At 42.6% G+C, this 21072-nt stretch overlaps 1 protein-coding gene across 1 annotated transcript; it reads left to right on the forward strand.

The window, feature by feature from the left end:
• Positions 1-5845: 5845 nt before the first annotated feature.
• SULT1C4 (sulfotransferase family 1C member 4) lies at positions 5846-12455 on the forward strand. The gene is made up of 7 exons (XM_067563534.1): positions 5846-6017; positions 8119-8256; positions 9543-9640; positions 9982-10108; positions 11129-11223; positions 11463-11643; positions 12343-12455. The coding sequence occupies exons 1-7, from the start codon at positions 5846-5848 to the stop codon at positions 12453-12455; spliced, it is 924 nt and encodes a 307-aa protein (XP_067419635.1).
• Positions 12456-21072: the final 8617 nt, after the last annotated feature.

Below are 21072 nucleotides of genomic sequence, written 5' to 3' on the forward strand. Positions count from 1 at the left end.
AGCTGTGTTCAGCCAGGCAAAAACCAGGCCATTTTACACAGGAAAAGGCTTGTGGTGGCTTTACACCGGGAAGAGGACAGTTAAGAATCCAGAGTGATAGAAATCTGCAGGGGAGGAAGTATGTCCACTAGGGATTGCGCTTGTAGAGTTGCAGAGTAGATTGTGATTGTGACCCAGGAACACAGATTACAGTCCAGTCAGATCACCGCTCTATACTACTGATTTCATGTGGGAAGAAATCCCTCATTCAGTGAGCAAACTGAAAGCAGGATTAAAGCTGTGGGTAGGGTTTTCTAACCTCTCTATAGGACACCTGGTGCACTGCTCTGTTCACAGGCTGCTCAGATTCACAGCAGTGAAAAAAGAGAAACAAACAGTAAACAACTCCATAACTTTTCTTTGTTAGCTCACTTTTTAGCTAATTTACCCCAGGGATTAATGACATTATCATCCAGGTTGTGTAACTAGAAGATGCAGAGGCCAGGAAACAAACCACCAGGTGCAGGTGTGCGAAAGACAAACAAATCCAACATGGGTGGCCACAAACAAGAGAATGCCAGATCCCCTGTTCAGAGACCATGTGAACGTTACAGGCTCTGTGGTGATGTCACATAATTATTGTATATGAATTACCTTACACTGTCAATTGGAACAAGGAAACAAAAAGGTCATTATTGTAGCATGAGTTTCTTGTGTTCTTTGCTTGTTCCAGGACTGCCAATTCTAGGAGTAAAAATCTTGAGTCAGAGCCTCAAAAATAAAGATTGGTTTAAATATCAAGTGATGTTTTTTAACTGTTTGGGGTTTTTTTCTGGCTCCATTTCAGTTTGAAACAGTATTATCATTCAGCCCTCCCCACATAGCTGCTTGAAGAGTGATCCTTTCTAGCCCTCTATCAACTTCGGAGATGGGGAAATTATAATTCTTTGTCTCCATTCCTTTCTTCTATCACTATCTTGCTCTCTTGAGACCATTCCAGTCTGTCCAGTCACAATCTCATGCCCACACCTTCTCTTCCTTGTCCCCTCAGTCTTTTGCGTCCATCTCATTCTCTGGTCCTGTCCTCCTCAGTATCCTACCCCCATTTCACTCTCTGATCTCCCAGTTTTCTGTCTGTCTATGTAGAGCTTTTAAACTGCTGCCAACAGCCATAGTATCTGAGTGCCTTTCACATAAAACCAGTAGCAATAATGAAGTCCTTAGTGGATTTCAGGGATTCCCTGGGACTTCTTCCTTTTCAGGGTAAGAACTCTGCTTGGGGCAGGGTTTTTGTCTTTGATTTCTTAGACTCGGGATTTATCAGGTAGAAGGCACTGTCAGTGTTGTGTTATAGAAAGGCTTTTTCGAAGAGGAAGGTTCTGCAGCATTTCATAAAGACAGGAAGACTCTGGATTCACCTGATGTCCTCTAGAAATTTGTTACACAATTGGATCCTCTTGACAGAGAATGTTTTGTCCCCAGCTCCCATGCACTTTGTCCGAAGTTTTGTGATCTGCATTGACCCAGAGGAGTGCAGCAGTTGTAGTGGTTCATAGATCCAAATTCAGTCTTTAATGTAGATGGGGCTTGAACCATCTATATTACTTTGAAAATCAGGACCAAAGCCTTAAACTGGTATCAGAAACGGAATGGGAGCCAGTGGAGGGACTTGATCAAAGGCCTGATGTGCTTACAGCAGCCTAAGCTATAGAGAAGATGGGCAGACACATTTTGCACCAGCTGGATCCTGTGCATTGTCTTCACATTCAGCTTCAGATACAGTAAATTACAGTAATCCAGTCTCGAGGTGACTAATGCATGGATTACTGTGGCCAGGTCCTCATCCAGGGGAAGGGACAAAGTTTCCAAGCAAGTTGGAAGTGAAAGGCCGTTTTAGAAACTGGTGCTACCTGGTCATCCAGACTTATTAAGGAGTCAGACAGGATCCCCAGGCTTCACACCGCTCTGATGAATGGGGGCTCTGCACCTTCAATAGAAAATGTCTTGGCTTTTTTCTTCAAAGCATTTCCTCTTTCCAGACAGCATCACTTTAGTCTTTTGTAGGTTCAGCTTGATCCAGCTGCTTTTCATCCAAGAACTAATTTCCTGTAGGCGTTGTGGCATTTTAGATACATGCAGCAATGGCTGCATCAACTGAGAATGAGATCTAAAGGGCAGTGTCATGGGCACACTGCTGGCAGCTAAGCCCATGAAGTCTCTCTGTCTCTTCTAGTGGTGATATGTAGATTTTGAAAAGAAAAGGGGATTGGGTGAATCCCTGCAAGACCCTGCAGGTTAGGGCCTTTGGAGGGAAGAAGCTGTCACTCATCACCACTCTGGACCATCTACTATAGATACGTGGTGTAGGCAGGTGGTCCACTGTGTCAAAGGCTGCAGAAAGGTACAGCAGTACAACTGTGATGATCTTGCCTCTGTACATGGCCACAAGAAGATTGTTCTTTAATACCACAAGAGCCATCTCTGTGCTCTACCTTGGACTGAATCCTGATCATGAGGCACTCTGGTTCCCATCCCATGTTTCCCCCTCATTTTCCTTTCTTCACTCATTTTCCCTCCTGAGCCCTTTACGTTCTCTTGTCCCCTTCTCTCTGCTTCCACCAGTATCACTACTTGACCTGTGTCATGTCCCCATCTCCACACTGTATCCTGCCTGTGCCATATATAATGAATAGGCCAATTGCTTAGCTAAGGATAGGTTATGGGAAGCCTTACTTCCATCTGCAAAGGATGAAGGAAATGGCAGGCATTTTGACAGAGGGCAGCCTAGATCTTCAGGCCTATAGAAAACAATGGAATATAGCCATTTTTACTAATGGCAACAAAAAAAAAAAAAAGAGAGAGAGAGTCCCACCTTTCTCCTGAAGTCATGAGTAACTTAAATGCCTATTATAACTTGTGAGAACTGGCAACTCAACAATTCACTTGAACTGTGGGGAGAAACATTAATAAATAAACAAAAATCAACCCTAGCATTTTGTCAGGCCAAGGTAAAAATACTCCATCTAATTTTCATACATTTTAAGGCCAGAAGGGACTAGTAAAATCATGTAGTCTGACCTCTTGAATAACACCAACCAAAGAACCAGTAATTTCCGCATCCAGCCCGTAACATCTGTTTGAGGTATCATATCTCAGCTATGCTTTTCATTTCTTAATGCTGTAAATCCCTAAGGTATTTCAGAAGAGTCAGTCACTGGTCTCTCTCTTCCTTCATGTCCCTGTCCATTTCCTCCAGCCTAGTGGCTAACCATTGAAGGCACGCTTTTTGTGAGGGCAACAGCGGCAACTTGAGCAGCATTTGTATCATCATCTTAAGACCGATTCATTACAACTTCAATTATTTAAATATTATTGGTGTCCTTGATCAAGACCAAGACTGATCAGGCAGGAGGGATGAAAAGTCAGTGGCCCAACTGTGTGTGTAGGAAGGAGGATTGCATAGACTTTAAGACCAGAAGGGACTATCATGATCACCTAGTCTGACCTCCTGCACATTGCAGGCCATAGAACCTCGCCCACCCATTTCTGTAGTAGGCCCATAACCTTTGGCTGAGCTATTGAAATCCTCAGATTTTGATTTAAAGACGTCAAGTTACAGAGAATCCATCATTTACTCTAGTTGAAACCAGCAAGTGACTCACACCCCACACTGCAGAGCAAAGTGAAAAACCCCAGAGTCTTCTCCAATCTGACCTGGGGGAAAATTCCTTCCCGACCCAAAAATGGCGATCAGGAGTGTATTGCCATCTCTCCAGCACTTACTGACCCATTTACCTGGCCCATCCACAAGTTGGGGTAGTGGGGAATTGGCCACAGTCAGCAGTACCATAGCTTCTCTAATATGGTGGAGAAAAGCCACCTAAGTGAGATAATACATTTCTTCTCCATATGGTGAAAACCCTTGTGAAGCAGGTTTCAGGAGCAATGACAGGAGGAACCTCTGCCATCGTTACTCCATAAGAGCAATGATGACTCTGAAAGTTTCCTCTATTAGCTAACTCATTGGTGGAAAAATCAGCAGCTCAGATGTGTGGGGCAACAGTGGACTTAAAAGATTACTTCCAATTATTTTATGTCCCAAATTCAGCCTGTTGAACAAACACTGACAAAATCTAATAGTAATTGAAATGTTACTATAAGTCACTGAAAACAATTAATTGTTTAAACTTTTAAACATACCTTTGTTTGGATTTAAATATTGCACATCATGATAATGAATGACAATCAGAAAGTGAAACTGACTAGGAATTGACTTTAAACAAAAATTAGTGACCATGGAATCAGTTCTCCTCGTCCAGACTGAATAAAGTGCAAAAAGTCAACAATCAGTTTACACTAAATGCTGAAAATTAAATAATATTTTCTTCTAAATTCACTATTGTTAATCTCAGGTGCTAATGGTAACACTGGTGAAGAGATTTATTTTCTCTTTAAGCTGCTATAAGTATAGTTTAGGTTTAAATATCAGGAAAAATATTTCTTATTCTGAGACTGTTTGGACTATGGTACAAACAAATCACCCTCAATGGAGCTATTTCTCTTTTAAAAATCTCAAGTGTTTAATAGTGTCACAGGTGAACCTTTTTTACAATATGATTTTAAAAACACGTCCCTCCAGGTATTAAAAAGAGGTACACACTGCAAGTCAGATAAACTCTCTAGCCATTGCTATGCTTCCTCCTCTTATTCCTGCATTTACAGGAGACTTTTAAGCTCTGCCCAATTTCCCACACTACTTCTTTATCAACAGCTCCTATATTAAGGAAGGTGTTCATAGGATTAGTAATAGACCAGCCCTCAAACAGCATACTCTCATCAACTGCATCCTGCAATTGTGATATCAGGGACAGGAAGCATCCAAGTGTATGAAATTCTCCAGCTTCAAGTTTCTCGCACTGTTTTGTGGTTCCAAGCCCAGCACCTTTATTAATGCCATATCCCCAGACAGAGCAAAGAAACTCGAACTGCAAGGAAGGAAGAAACAAACAAAATCCAGAGAACTCCTCTTCGGTCTGTTTTGTGAGTACTGGATTGTGGCAGATATGCTATTTCTAATCATGCTGTTCGGTGGGAGGACTGTGACAAGCAGGAACAATGGGCCTGTTTCAACTTCAATTACCTCAGAACTTTCCAGATTTTTTTTATCATTGCTCAGAAAGCACTGAAAAAGGTGACTGAGGTGATACAGAGAGCTGGAAAATGCACCAGTTTTCCAGAAGATAAAAGTCCAGAATTAGAAGAATTACAAAGAAGCAATGGGGTTTAGTTTTTAATAGCATGAGTAGGAGCACTGACGTATTACTAAGCTTTTCCACTCATTTTATTACATAAAGGAGGACCTGATCTTGTTAAGTGTCTTCAGCTGACTTCAGAGGAAACTGTGGGTGCTCAGCCCCTCTCAGGATCATGCTCCAAGTTGCTACTTCGTTTGTAATTTGCCAGTGCCTGTCCTGCATCGGTCACTAATTTACATTAAGTAATGTATGTAAATGCAAAGGTTAAAGTGTTCAAACATGGGTACCTAAAGTTAGGCATTTTAATCACTCTTTGGGCACCTAAGTAAATGGCATGATTTTCAAAGATGCAGAGTGCCATCAGCTGTCATCGAAACCAGTGGAAGCTGCAAGGTGCTTAGCACCTCTGAAAAATAGGCTACACTTCACGGTGCCAAAATGTGGATTTAGATATGTCCAACTTTAAGCAACTGAGTCAAAAGATTGTGGCCATTTTTACCATAATGAACACAATGAATGAATACCTGGTTGAGATTAGAATAGTAAATTCATATACTTCTTTAGAGCAAACCTGTTTATTGGCAACCCGTTTCCTCTCCATGCAGTACACAATGGCCGTGGAGAAGATGAGAGATCTGAGCCTCGATTGGTCAGTGACACGATCAGAAACAGATGAAGTGGAGGGAGTTCTTCTTCCAAAAAGAGTGTGTGACAGGTGGGATCAAATTTGGAACTTCAGAGCCCGACCTGACGATCTGCTCATCGCAACCTATGCAAAAGCAGGTGTGTGGGAACAGGGAGGAGAGCGGAAATGGGTTGAGACGGAACAATCTGCCTGCACTGAAACTCATGCTTTGCAACCCTTTTATCAAGACTTGTGACTGAGATTTGTGTAATCACTGGCACAGACCTTTCATCAGAGTTCCAGCTGAGGGTTGGGTCTAGTGACTTCTAGCTTCCTTGGCAGAAAATAAGAAATTAATAACCAGACACTTACAAAAGGCAAATGGTTAAAGTCTAATTCCATATGATTAAAGCTTTTGTTTGTTCAGTTTATGTACATGTATATTCAGTGACACACGTGAACTTCCACACCAATTAGTATTAATTTAACAAAACCTAGTTAAAATCATCATTCAGTTTATGATGAAGCAAAGGGAATTGGTTGAACTATTATGAATTTAGGGCTTGGGGGTTTTGAGGGTTGGGGTTTTTTGTTTTGTTAGTGAGTCAGGTATGAACCCTTCCTGATTTCTACAGGTTTATTACTTAGGGCTGGTCTCTGCTGAAAACTTACATTGGCATAGCTACATCTCTCTGGGGTGTTTAAAAACTATGTCCCTGAGAGCCATAGCTATGCCATCCTAACCCTACTGTTGACTGCACTAGGTCAACAAAGAATTCTTCCATCAACCTAGCCACTGCCTCTTGGGGAGGTGGATTAACTACTAGAGCCATGTAAAAATCCCTCCTGTCACAGTAGTGTCTACACTGAAGTGCTAGAATGGCACACTTGACGGGATATGCTATAGTGTTTTAAGTGTAGACATAGCCTTAGTGATAAGTATTTGCTAAGGGGTTTTGATCAATCTTCAGCCTACGAGTTGTTCAGTCTGTCTTGCTTAGTTAGTATTTGGTTTTTGTGTCCTGTGATTGGCCACTTAAGTCATGTGGTAGATTATTTGCATCTTTCAAATAAAAGAATAAGGAACAACAAACTTCAGGTGCTAATTTTGGATGAAGAAAAATATGTAAAATGTGGGATTTCAAGAACATTCTTGAATGCCCAGTGATCATCTGAATACTCAGATAATTAGAGGTCATCAAACTGTTTTTTCAACAGAAAATATGGTTGCTGAGAAATCAATTTTCTGTGGGAAAATTTATATTTTTCTGAATTATTTTATTTTCCTTAAGGAATTGAGACAAAAATATTTTATGTGAGATCATTCTTTAGAGGTTTTTAAGCTGCAGCTTGACAAAACCCTGGCTGGGATGATTTAGCTGAGGTTAGTCCTGCTCTGAGCAGGGGGTTGGACTAGATGACCTCCTGAGGTCCCTTCCAACTCTATGATTCTATGATTCTATTCCAAATCAAAATGTTTCAGTTTGTTGAACTGAATTGAAATATTTAGTTTTGGGTTCGTGCAACACTAAACATCTATCTGAGCTGATGCAGTGCATTATGATAGTTGTAGTTCACTTTCCCATGCCCCCATTCTCGCCTATGGGCTGGGATCCTTGGCCAGATTATGAAACATCATGAGGGATGTAGTTTCCCGATTTATAGTCAAGTCAAGGAGCCCAGCCCATGGGGGGAGAATCAGCATATGAAGTACTCAAACTACAACTCTAATGAGGCACCTCAGCAGCTCAGGCAGATTCAGGTCAAACTGATTCAAGACAAAATGTTTCAATTTGGGGATGCTGAAAATTTTTTATATTTCAAAATTGAAATTTTTCAGAACTTTCCGTTTATTGAAAACTTTGATTTTGACTTTTTGTCCTAGTTCAGGATGAAAACAACTGTCAAAATATCAGAATTTCCCATGGGATGGAAACTGTGACTTTAACTCAACTCCACAAATAACACAATCCCACAAATCAAACCAATTGAACTCAATGCTTTTATTTACTAATTTATCTATTTATTTAAACATTTCCACCACACAAAAGGACACAGTCCTGAATGCAGTCTTGGAGGCTTCTTCCTCTGGAAGTACCAAAAGCCTCAACTTCTCTTCCTACCATTGCATTTTCTCCCTGATTTACTTTCTAACCCCCATGCCTATCATCATCTTGTAGCAATGGCCTTGTGACTTCCCCAGTCTTTCTTGAATGTGGTCAACACCCAGCCAATTTTTTTAACAAGCTTCCATTTCAGGTACAACATGGATACAGGAGATTGTGGATATGATTCAACATGACGGAGACACTGAGAAGTGCAAACGTGCTACCACTTATCTGCGACACCCTTTCATTGAGTGGGTTCTGCCTGGACCTCTCAGCTCTGATAACAATGGTAAGTGTAACACAAACAGGACTGGATTTTGTCCAAAGTTATGGAATCAAAATTTTGTTTAATAATGGAAAACGCTATTCACTAAAAGAGTATCTATTGTAGTTTATACCAATTTTCCAAGAAAAATTCCATTCCATTTGTCATGCTATCTGGAGAGATCCCTACATAGGTCATCATGATTATTCAGGTCTGTGAGTTGGAGATCTTCAATGAGGCCTTTCACTGTATGTGAGTCCTCAAGCCAACCCTCCCTATCGTATAGTGAAATAAATTCTCTAACCGTGGATTAGCAGCTGTACTTCTCTTCACCACCCTACACCAGATTGTGGCAGGGCACAGAGGGACAAAAGGGCACCTATTTCTGGGGGAGAGAATGGAGAAAGGAAGGACCAACTAATAGAGGAATTGAGGGGAAAAGGAGACAAAGACTAAAGTATAGAAACTAAATATAAGAATAGAAAACCCACGAGGAGGAAAGAGTATAGTGACAAAAGAAGTGGAAGAATTTTTTTTTTAAGATTCAGCTCTAGAGATAGAGGATTAAAAATACAGTCATTGAGTTGGGACTGGAAGAAAATAGTAAAGGGTATCTCTAAATACTTTTTTCTTCCACGATATTATTTGCTGTAACACACTCTTTTTACTCTTAAAGGGGATAGAGTGGTGAGATAGGAGAACATGGTTATTTAGATGAGGAGAGAAGTGAAAAAAAATGTCTCTGCCTCCTCCTTATTACATCTTATCTCTCACATGCACACATCCTGAATCCTCATTATAATTAAAAAAAAAAAAAAACCAAAAAACTCCTCACTGTGTCCCATCCCATGACAGGTGCCCTAGTTTTTCACTTTGATAATATAGTTACCCTATCTATGGATCTCTTGTCCTTAAATCTCCTACAAATAAAGTAAAAAGGAAATTCACTGAGTGCTGTCATGGAAAAAGGTCCATCAGGGTAGATGAGTCAGTGTTCAACATTGCCCCTGGGGGATTCAGACAGTATCCCAAGAAAGCTAGAAGAAAATGAATCTATACTGTACCTGAATTAACATTCACTATTCCTCCTGAAGAATGCAGACAAAGTCTTGAGGACACTGATGGTTGATACAAGTTGCTATATAATGTTTTCCTTGGAGGGTAGCAATGAGGTAGCATTGCATATGTATAAACTGATACAAACTGTCATTTCCCTGGAAAGTGAGTCAACATCCCACACATGATGGTGGCAAAGAAGCAGTGGAGTTTAGATATAAGGACACTGGTGAATTATTACAAAATGTTTGCAGGCCTGGAACTAGCTGAAGCGCTGCCCTCCCCACGAACTCTGAAAACTCATCTTCCTGTGCACCTGGTGCCTCCATCCTTCTGGGAGCAAAAGTGTAAGGTAATGAGGGGATGGTGGGGCTCAAGTCATCTTTATTTGGAAATGAACTGAAACTAAGTGAGGCTGGTTTTCAGATGGCTTCTGAAATCTAGAGGCCCCTCTTCCCTGAAACATACAGTTTCTGTGTGAATGTGAAGGAATTTCATTCAATCACAGATTGGTTTCAGGAAATGGCAGCTCCCACACAGAAAACTCTTATGGCTTCAGTGATCATTTTTTGAGAGAGAAAACAACAGGACACTTAGACCTCTCTGTACATGTCTGCATGTATAATGTTAAGTATACCTATTATTTGATTTATTTATCTCTCTCTCTCTCTCGCACTTCCACACCCAATCCAGATAATCTATGTGGCAAGAAATGCCAAAGACAACCTGGTATCATACTACCATTTCCACAGGATGAATAAAAGTATGCCTGACCCAGGAACCTGGGAAGAGTTTGTGGAGAAATTCATGGCTGGACAAGGTGAATGGAACCAGTTGTGCAACATCCTGTTCACTTTTTTTAATTTATTATATTTATTTCAAGCCCCCATCCATTGTTCTGAACCCAACAGAACCTAATGTATTGTAGGAAAAACTACTCCAAATATTTCGTCAGGAACTAAGTTCCATCCTGGTGTCTTTTACCAATACTCAAGAAACACTTCCTTGCGCCACACTCTCACTCCAGGGAATTCCCCTTCCCCTCCCCCTCCATGGTTCCTAATCCCATACATTCCTTGTTTTAAAGTTTAATCTATTGTTTTCATATAGTTGAAGGTTAAAGGCATATTGCTTGGCAGTCATCTGGAGATGAAGGATGGCCAAGTAAGTAGAGTGCTAGTCTGGGGCTCTGGAAAATGTTCAGTTTCCTATTCAGACTTACTGTATAACCTTGGCCAAGTCACTGGGCAGCAACCCAAAGTGTGAATCTATACTGCGCCAGTTTATCACGCAGTAACATCCCATGTAAATGACACAACAGTCCCAGATTGTGGCTTAGCTTATTACTAGTAATGCCCACAAGGGACATTACTGTGCGGCAAGCTGGTGCACTGTAGGTTGATACCCTGGCTTGCAGTGCAGACAAGTCCTCAGTTTCTTTGTGCCTCAGTGTATGTTTTCACCCCACCACCAGGTTTCAAAGCCTAAGAGGAAACATCTACTCGGCTATTTTTAGCACTGTAGTATAAGCCTCCAAAGCCAGAGTCTGTAGATCCAAGCTCTGAGACTAGCTGCCACGGGTTTTTGTGGGGTTTTTGTTATTGTTGTTGTTGTTGGGTTTTTTGTTTTGTTTTGGTTTTGTTTTTTTCTGTGAAAATGACATGCCCAGTTCCCAAAGCTACAAAATACCCTTACTTCTCCGGGGCATCGTAAGGATAAATACATTCAAGATTGTGAAATGCTCAGATACTTATAGCCCCTATAAATGGAGTAACTAAGGTATCTGGATAGATCAGACTCAGATAGTTGCTGACTACTGCTTACTCTCCTTCTCTTTCAGTGCTTTGGGGTTGCTGGTATGATCATGTAAAAGGATGGTGGGCAGCAAAAGAAAGTCACTGTATTCTCTATCTCTTCTATGAAGACATGAAAGAGGTGAGGAGGTGACTCCAGGTTTACAGGGCTATGTTATTGCCATCCAGGGTTCCAGCAGGTAGAGATCCCCCAGCAATGTTCTGTTAATGCCAGCTGGGTCTCCAGATTATCTAATTCCACCATTACCCCCAGTGATAGATATGATTCTCACACTTTAAACTTCCTCACAACTTTCCCCTATATCTGATTTGTTGCCTCTTCCTGAGTCAGTTTCTTATCCCATTTCACTCCTTCCACAGGATCCAAAGAGTGAAATCCAAAAGGTGTTACAATTCCTGGAGAAGAACATGGAGAATGAGGTTCTAGATAAGATAATCCACCACACAACATTTGAGATAATGAAGGACAACCCTATGGCAAACTACACTTTTCAACCTCCTGCAGCAATGGACCACTCAATCTCCCCATTCATGAGAAAAGGTGCTTGTAGCAGTGTGGTCATTGACTGAGTGCCCCCTTGTGGCAAGTGGTTGCTTGGTAGGCACTCTGCCTCTTTAATCCCCCTCTTTCAGGCCCCTTAAGAACTGCATACAGGTTTGGTTGCTTTAATAACAAAAACAGTTCTTAACAATCCTCAGGGTGCCAAAATAAAGTCCATCACCACACAACAGTCCATACTTAGCTCTGGTGTCTTCTCTCACAGTCAGAGCTCTTCTCCTGTCCCAGTCTGTTTTCCCTGTAGGCCCCCAAACTTCTAGGCCCAAATTCTATCCAGGTTTCTCCACAGAAGCTTCCAGCTCCCTTAGTCTCAAGACTTTCCTGCAGAAGCCCTTCACCCACCCTACAGTCTCTATATTTTCCCAAGCTTCCCCCATTGATTACAGCCTCCTTTTGCACTTTATAGGGCAGTCACCCTGATCTCTCCCAGATATGGCTCAATCTATATAGTAAGGTCAGAGCCAGCCCCAGCCCTTAAGAGGCCCAGCCAGCCTGTTACAGTGCTGCTGTTTATATTTTTAGTATTCCCTCCATCTTCCTCTCTCTTGGTTTGTTTTGAAATAACCCTTCCTTTGCATTGTTAATATTTTTTGTTAGTGGTAATGGATTTCAGGATTTGGGATGGAGTGGAAGAATTCTTCCTAATGGTGACAATCTCTTTTTGGCTTTGCTGTACCATAGGGACTGTTGGGGACTGGAAGAACCATTTCACAATGGCACAGAATGTGAAATTTGATGAAGATTATAGGAAGAAGATGGCTAGAACCTCTCTCATTTTCCGCATGGAGCTCTGAGAAGGGGCCATAGGGATTATTCTCTATAATGTTCTCTATAACTTTTCAATATAAAAGCCTCATAAAATACCTGTGCATATAAAATTACAATACCCCAGTTTCCCACACCACTGATTTCACAAGGCTGAGCATCCTCATCCTCGGTGTAAACCTCATTTTGAGACAAACACCTTAGTTAAATTAGGGTCAAGAAGCAATGTACTGTAGAGAATTTGCAGGCGTCCCTCAAAATCCCATCCCAAATTGAAGGGATGGTTGGGGTGATTTTCCTGATGCAATTTATCCCCTCATCCCTCCCCAGGTTAACGTTTATCCTTGATATTCATAAAAATAGAGCAGTGTTGGTGGGATTTTGTTTGTTTGTGCTTTTTTTTTTTTTTGCACCTTTGTGAAACTTTAGACTATAGTATCTGATATCTTCAAAACCATTCCGAGCAGCAAGTAAAGACCCTCAGACAGAAGGCACTATAGAAGTGCAAAATGCTGTTGTTGTTTGTACATTTTGAATGTGCTCGGCAAACTTTAATCCATCCTCACACTCCACCAGTGTGGTAAGTAAATACTATTAGCCAAACTTTGCAGATGGTGAAGTGTAGACAAATCTGCAGAAAGCTTAAAGCCAAAAATTTCAAATTTGGGTGCCTAAAGTTAAACACTTAAACCTACATTTAAGCACTTCAATAAAAATGACCTTTTCAATGGTAGGTAGTAAGCACCTAGTTTTGCCATTGACTAAATATTACTTAAGAGATAAATTGTGGCATGTAGCCACAGCCCTATATTGGTGGTGGGCAGAGCCATGCTACTTAGTCTTCTGTGCCTAATAGTGGCACATGAGTCAACCTATTTTTTCTTAGTGCTATCTGTCCAGAACAAGATGTTTGATTTCTTGGGGGTTGGGCTAGATGACCTGAGGTCCCTTCCAACCCTAATTGTCTGTGATTTCCTTGTAGAATGTTTCCATGATAACAACATCCTTTTCAATCATCTTGTTGTGATAAGTCATTCTTTGTCCACGCATACTCTTCCCTCCAAGTGAAATCCAATCTAACATGAACCTTGTGCTTCTGCCATGGGATTGCCTAACCACTGTAGCCATCTATCTGATTATCATGTACACAGTTTGCTGACTTATGCAGTAGAACACTTCCACATTGGTTACACTATCTCTCCAATGAATTCCCAAGGAAGTGCAGTGGATCCCCAATGCAGTGAAAAGGAGTAATTTATTACAGCCCTCTAAAGGGCACAACATAATCTCCCTCGTATATCTGACAAGTTCTGATTACTGTCTTGTGGGAGGAGCAGAGTCATGACCATCTATGCCTCTCCTCTCCCCCTTTCTAGTAAGTTGCTCTTGAATTGGGAGCAACTTTATAGTAGCCACTTTGCTCCCTCAAGTGCAGAGATTGTGATTCATGGCAGCCCTCATGCAAGATTTGAAGTTACTTATTACCCACACACACACTGCATGCTACATAAGATCTAACCCCAACTGATCTGCATGGGAGGCAGTTTGGTCTAATACATTAGTATTGGGACTCTGAGTCAGAAGACTGTACTCATTCCACCTCTAACGCTGACTTGCTCTCAGGCCTTGAACAAACCAGTTAGACTCCTAAAGCTAGGCACTTAAATCCATATTTTGAAGTCAACGGGATACTGGGATGTCTCAGCATCTTTGAAAATCAGATTCTTTATCTAGGTGTCACATATGGATTTAGACCCAGATCTTCAAAGGTATTTAGGCTCCTAACTTCCATTGATTTTAATAGAAGTTAGGGACCTGACTGCCTTTTAGGATCTGGTACTGGGGTGCCAAACTTTAGGCACCCACATTTGACAATTTTGTCATTAAACATAACACTTCTGTCCTTCAATTTTCCTATTTACAAAATGGGGATAATGAACCAAATGTACCTCACAAGGTGGTTGTGAAGCATGTTTGTGTTTGTAAATCACTTTGAGACCCCTCAGTGAAAGGTACTACATAATTGCAAAGTAATAAGAAGGCCATATTGAGGGACACAGATGGGAGCAGAACTCAAGAGCAATTTATTCCCAGTTCCTACTCATGTCACAAGATTATACTGGTTCTGGTACTTCAGTTGGGTAGGAGGTGCAAAGCATACATTTGTGAGTGCAAAATGAAGTGGGGGGGAAGAGAGAAGATGAGACACAAGGTCTCACACAGTCATTCAGATCTTTTTCAAAGGTTTGTCAGATATGTGGGGAAACATCTAAATTCTACCAGGCCATGAGAACATTCTGATTTTTCTATTTCAGAGGCAAATAACTCCAAAACAATCACTTCAACCTCTCCCCTAGAGAGTCCTGTGGACTAGATCTGATAAAGAGCTTTACAATTATACAAATGTGAAGTTTCTAGGCCAAGCCATTTTTGAGAGATGACAAAAAGAATCTTCAGAAGTGAATGTATCTATCGTAGGGTATGTCTACACTGCAGCTGAAAGCAAGCCCCCCAGCTTGGCTAGACAGACTCATGCTAGACTTACTAAAAATAGCCGTGGGGACATTGCAGCTGCAGAAGAAGCACAGACTGGCCCCCAAGCTTGAGCTTGCTTCACTACCCAAAGCCTCCACTGGCGCCACACCATCCACACAGCTACTTTTAGCATGCTGGAGCAAGTCTATCTACCTGGGCTGGGACGCTTGCTCCCAGCTGCAATGTAGACATACATCTAGGTACTTCTATGACCCCCATTACCATAGTATATGAGCACCTCACAGTCTTCAATGTATCTTCACAACACCATGGTGAGAGAGGGCAGTACTATTCCCCAGCCATAAAATGGAGTTAATTGAGGCACAGAGAGATGTGGTTCCCAAACTTTTTGAATGAAAGCCCCACTAGTTAACACTAGGTAAAACATGCCCCCCACCCCCCTGACCCCTCTGCCCTGCCCCCTCACTGGCCATAAACACATATAACCCCTATAAACACATACAATGATGATAATAATACTAAATTACTCTTACCCGAGTAAGTAGCTAGCCTTCCCTAGTGCAGCTGCAAATGCAGGTCCTGTGTGGCCCCAACTCTTCCCATCCCTCATGGACTGAGGGTAATGGAGGCAGGCTCTGGCGGGTTGGCCGGGGCTGCTCCTCTCCAGCTGGGCAGCTGACCAGTGTGGGGTTGAGGGGACTGCTCATCTGCTCCAGCCAGAATGGAGCTTGGGGCTGTTGCTCCCTTGTGGGGGGCTGCTCCTCTGCTCCATTCGGCACAGAGCTCGGGGGGGGGCTAAATGAACTCAATATTACTAAAGCCTCATGGACCCCCTGGAATCTTTGGCACCCCCCAAGAGGGTCCCACCCCAGGTTGGGAACCGTTGGGTCACACAGCCTGTACACAGCAGAGTAAGGAATTACACTCCAGTCTCCCAAGTCCCAGGCTAGTGCCCAAACCACTGAACCGTCCTTCAGCTCTGTAAACTTAATTTGCACTATTTTTTTCAGAGCATCACATCTGAGAAACAGCATGCCTGAATCACCTCCAGTTTAGTCAATAGCTTTTTCCTCTGGCTGCAAACCACACATCCAACAATTTAAGCAAAAGGGCCATTTCTGAAGAGTTGAGAGAAGCCTGAAGTTAGCCAACAAGTGAAAGCTGATTACATCTTTAACTAGGGAAAGGCTCCAGAATGTGGAGCACATATTTATCAGCTCATTGCCGCCAGAGAGTCAAATGATTGGCCTAGTTGTCCAATTTTACGTAGTATGGTGTGTGGGGTTCCCACTGAGTAAAATAAACTAACTGAGCAGAACAAATGAAGCTGCACAAGCATTGCTGCTGGTAATGAAGAGCTGGAGGTGATAAAGTGAACCTTCTCTTTCTGCCAGCATTGAAAAGAACTACACTATTTCTCTAGTATGATCACTGTATTCTTTTACATGGCTTTCTTAACTAGGAAATAGAGGAAGGAAAATAAAAAGAACTCTTGACTGTGCACTTAATATTTTTGCTAGTTTTCTTTAGCACAGTCAACATATAAAGAAAGTCAGCAAGTAAGCAAAGAAACCTTCATTTAGGCCAGAATAAAAATACTACTCTGTTTCTCTGAGTGTCTGGACTGACGTTTCCCTCTCATGCCTCTCTGCCACGGTGGCCCATGAGTAGTTGTCTTGTTCTCACTTTGTCCATGCACTTTGTCCCATCCAAAGGGTTCTTCAGATGTGTCATGTTGACACCTCTGGGCTTCTGCCATTCCTCTCTCTTGTCTCCTTACTCCTCCTCCTTTTCTTAACCCTTTCCTTGGTAACCATCAAGACAGCCATCTAATAATGCCATTAGTTAGCCATAGGAGCCACACCAGAATTGTCCACTTAAAGCTAGTTGCTGCTTTAGTACTATCACCAATGCAATAACCTTTCTTTCTTGGCTTTGTGAAAAGTGAAGTGACACAATTTATAACTGACTTAATTCTAAGTAAAACCTAAACAAGTTGTTGCTGTTTTCAATCCCATTTTGTTGCTAAAGTGCTAACATTATACTTCACAACAAAAATAGTCCTTGCCACGCAGAGCTTAAATTTCAAATGACAGGGGGAAGAAAAGACATAGTGTGATACTTGAAGACAGATGTTAGCTAAAGCTGGGTCTACACTAGGTTGGTATAACTACATTGCTCAGAGGTGTGAAAAATCCACACCCCTGAACAACACATTTAAACTGTCCTAATCCCCAGTGTAGACAGCTCTAGGTCAATGGGAGAATTCTCCCATCAACCTAAATAATACCTCTCAGCCATGATCTACACTATGAACTTATGTCGGTATTACTACATCACTCGGGAGAGAGGGCTTCTCCTGTTGACATAGCTACCATTTCTTGGTGAGGTGGAGTACCTATGCCAATGGAAGAAGCTCTCCTTTCAATGTAGGTAGCATCTTCACTAAGTGCTACAGCGGTGCACCTGCATCAGTGCAGCTGCGCCACTGCTGCGCTGTACGTGTAGACAAGCCCTTGGGGAGGTGGATGATCTATGCCGATGGGAGAAGCCCTTCTTCCATTGACGTGGGTAGTATCTTCACCGAAGCGCTATAGCTGAGTAGCTGCATCAGTGCAGCTGCACTCTTGCAGCATTTTAAGTATAGACAAGCTTTAATCTCGGATAACAGCAGAAAAAGTACAATGCTTGTTGGTGCAATTTCTCTGTTTGGTCAGTAGAGGTTGCCAAAGATCTGGCAATCAGAGTCACTTCTGAACTATACAGTCTGTCCATTGTTTTCTTCTACCCTACATTTGGTGTTCACCAGATGCTACCAATTATTTAAGATAGAAAAGAAATGAGAAAGGCTTTTTACTGTTGCATATTAAAATTCAATGCAAAAAAAAAAAATCCTCATCTCATCTCATGACCTGGCTGTTGGGTGCCTCTAAGAACCAAATTAAGACTGAAAAATGTAATCAGTCTTGCTCCATGACAATTGACCTGGGCAAGAAGAGGCCACGCCCACTTGGAGTTGCCTTCCCCTTTGCTTTCACTCAGAGCTGTAAGCACTGTCAAAGGACAGGGCCAGGAGCCTACATGGACACAAATGACCCACCACAGGCAAATATATAAGAGTAATTGAGTAAAACTGTCCAACACTAAAGTCTAGATAATGCCGATGAGGCACATCTCTGAGTAGGGTAAAATACGGGACCACGCCATGCCACCCCAGGGAAAGCTCAGTGCGGGACTGTGCCTAAGGTCCCCAATGTGCTGGGAAGTATCCTTCAGGATGGTGCAGCCTGCCTTGTCCCACTATGCACCTGCTCTGTTCCATAATGCACTCACTGAGGGACAAAGAGAATCTCTGTGTTCTCCTAAGCTGAGGGACTGTGTCGGAATCAGGGGATGCAGCAGAGCCAGTCTCCAGGCAATCTAATGAGAGCAGTTGGACTCTACCAGGCTCCCTGATTGGTTACACTGCCTGAATGGTTGGAGGGCTCTGAAAACCAGCTCTTAAGCCCTTTGGCTCTGGCCTCTGACTCCAGCTGTGATTCTTGATTCTAGCATCTGGCCTCTGGCTGCTGCTCTGACCACTAGGCCTGGTCACTGATGGACTGTGATGATCCCTAGCATAAGGCAGTGGGAATGAGCGAGATGATTCCTTGAACATTTCCTTCTTGTGTACATCAGCCTGTTGTGGGGCAAGTACACCCCATCTCCCTTTGGCGGGGAGGTATGGCACTTGTGGTCCTGCAGTTAAGTCTGCCTGACTGCCCTCAGCTTCAGGGCAAGGTGTCCTACTGGCCACAGGCAATAGAGCCGCCCCTGCCATCGGAGCAGCACGGCCTGATGGCCAGAGTCAATATGGGCCATCACGTGAGGGGTGACAGCCAGGGTAGGGGTACCCAGGCCCACCTTGCTCCACCATGTCTTAGCCCAGGGCCCTAACAGCAGCGGAGTGTCCCACCACTGAGTCACTGGGTATCCCACTGAGACATGCCAACTGCAACCCGGACTAAGACTGGTTTCCCCCGGGCCACTTCCTACCATGTCTCTCAGTGCTGTAGTCAGGGGGTCATTGGGATCTCTGGGTTCATCAGTGTGCATGATTCCCAGTGGCTCTGATCCCTCTCAGACATCTGCAGGTACCTGGGTGTCTGTCTGGTTCTTGGCACCTCAGGCTGCCACGGTCTGGATTTCCAGCTGTTCCTGGGTTGGAGTCTGCAAGGTGCTTCCCCCCTCCTTAGCCGTCAGCCTGGAATGCGCTGGGCTACTCTCTTTTATACTGAGGCAGCAGTTGGAGCATGGCCAGCAGGGATGAAGGGGCTTGGCTTCCGCTGTCAAGAATATTGGCTTAACCCCTTCGTCTGCAGTGCGGGGCAAGTACACCCCATCACACAGCTCAAGAGCCCATGTGACTCTAAAAGACCAAAGGAAAGAATCTTCCTATCTTGTGACTAGTTTATACTCAGGTTTAGTTCATAAACAGCTTCCTGCTGCCCCATCAGAACAAATGCCTAAGGCAAATACAAGGCACAGAGAGATACCTGCAGAAGGCAACATCACATTCCTATGTCAAAATGTGCACATGTGGAGAAATACATATTTAAAGACAAATGAAGGGATGTATTTACAGTACACGTGTAAATGCACATACTGAATGGCTCTAGGTGTATATGGAGGATCTCGTCTACATATGATACAGTACGTCTTGAGAGACAGACTGCCTGCAGTGAAGGTCAGGCTGTGCCCCAGGAGTCAGGACTGGACTGAGCAGTAGCCTGCGGAGTTTTGTTTCCTCTTTTCTGACTATGTTAATTGTTAACTTTTATTTTGCTTTCTTGTTATACGTATTATCCTTGGGGAAAAGACCTTGCTGACTTTGACAGTATGAACACTTCAACAGCTTACACCACCAAAAAGAGTAATGGGTAATGTTCCTGTTATACAGCTTAAGTGTACTGTTGGCTGAGGACAACCAGCAAGTAGCTGTGCTTTAGCCAAACACAAGAGATTGGACTCAATACAGGGATAACTGTGTGACAGTCTATGGCTTGTGTTACACAGGACAGATGAGATGATCTGATGGCCCCTTCTGGCATTAAAATCTATTAATTGATCAAATGTGCACTACACTGGAATTCAGTTGTCCTGAACAGTAGGTGAAGGGCTCAGAGTGTGCATGCTTGGAGAAAGACAGACACATCTGAGCTACTGAGAGGCACAAGAGAGCCAAGTGCTTCCAGTAGCTGAGATGATCATAAAAATCATATGACTGCACACCTTGGAAAAAATGTTAAAGTGAAGTTCTACTCTGAAAAATGACTATGTAAAAATGCCAACATCTTATTCAATAGATCCCTTTCCTGTGTGTATTCCAAGTCAGATTTGCTGACCTTAGCGACAAAATTAGGGTTTGGGTTTTTCACTGCTTATTTACTCCCGCTCCTACTGCGAAGCCAACACTTCTAAATGATATTAAACTGTGGATTCTGTCCCTTCCTGTGTATGATTAATAGAATTAACTAAATTCCAATCAGTTACACTTGTGTGAGCTCATGGATGACAATGAGTTGTGTAGGCATTACTGAAGGACTAATTTGACCATAAGAATCTTTTACCAGTGAGAATGCATGTGATGGAAAGAGACCAGTTTTTTTTCTTACAAGCTCAAGATGAACACACTGGAATGGGGGCACTGAGCTATAATAAACACTGATCTCCATGATGCCATTATTACAAAGTCACTCTCCAGAGCAGAAGCATATTTTAAGCTTAGCTTTGCATGGGAAATAGAAATGGCATACTTTATGGCTTGCTTTAATGAAAGGGCCACCATAGCGTTTCTAAAGTTTCTAAGATCTACACTGTTTTACATATTCTTTAAATTAACATTTGAAGTCTCTTTGATATGTGACTAAAGCCTCAGTTTTGCATCTCATCCTGAAGTCAACAACTTCAGCACCACAGGGTCACCCTAACACTTTTATCTAGGTTCTATGTTGAGTCAAACCCCAGGTACTTTCTACATTACCCTGGGTTTTCCTGAGAGGCCTCCCAGTCAAATGCTGATTACACTCTACTGTATTTAGGTTATTCAATCTGAAGAGCTCAGACGTCTAGGTGACATGGCTTCAATTTCTGAGTACTGAAGACTCTGTG

The sequence above is a fragment of the Emydura macquarii genome, unplaced genomic scaffold (genome assembly GCF_026122565.2).
Source record: "Emydura macquarii macquarii isolate MOO-44397 ecotype Brisbane River unplaced genomic scaffold, CSIRO-AGI_Emac_v2 contig_2531, whole genome shotgun sequence".
Classification (NCBI taxonomy): Eukaryota; Metazoa; Chordata; order Testudines; family Chelidae; genus Emydura; species Emydura macquarii.

Excerpts from the sequence above, each read along its gene's own strand:
- SULT1C4 (XM_067563534.1), top strand. The coding sequence starts at position 5,846 with ATGGCCGTGGAGAAGATGAGAGATCTGAGCCTCGATTGGTCAGTGACA. Across the intron at positions 10,109-11,128 it reads GAAATTCATGGCTGGACAAG|TGCTTTGGGGTTGCTGGTAT; the intron begins GTGAATGGAACC and ends CTTCTCTTTCAG. Across the intron at positions 11,644-12,342 it reads CTCCCCATTCATGAGAAAAG|GGACTGTTGGGGACTGGAAG; the intron begins GTGCTTGTAGCA and ends GCTGTACCATAG.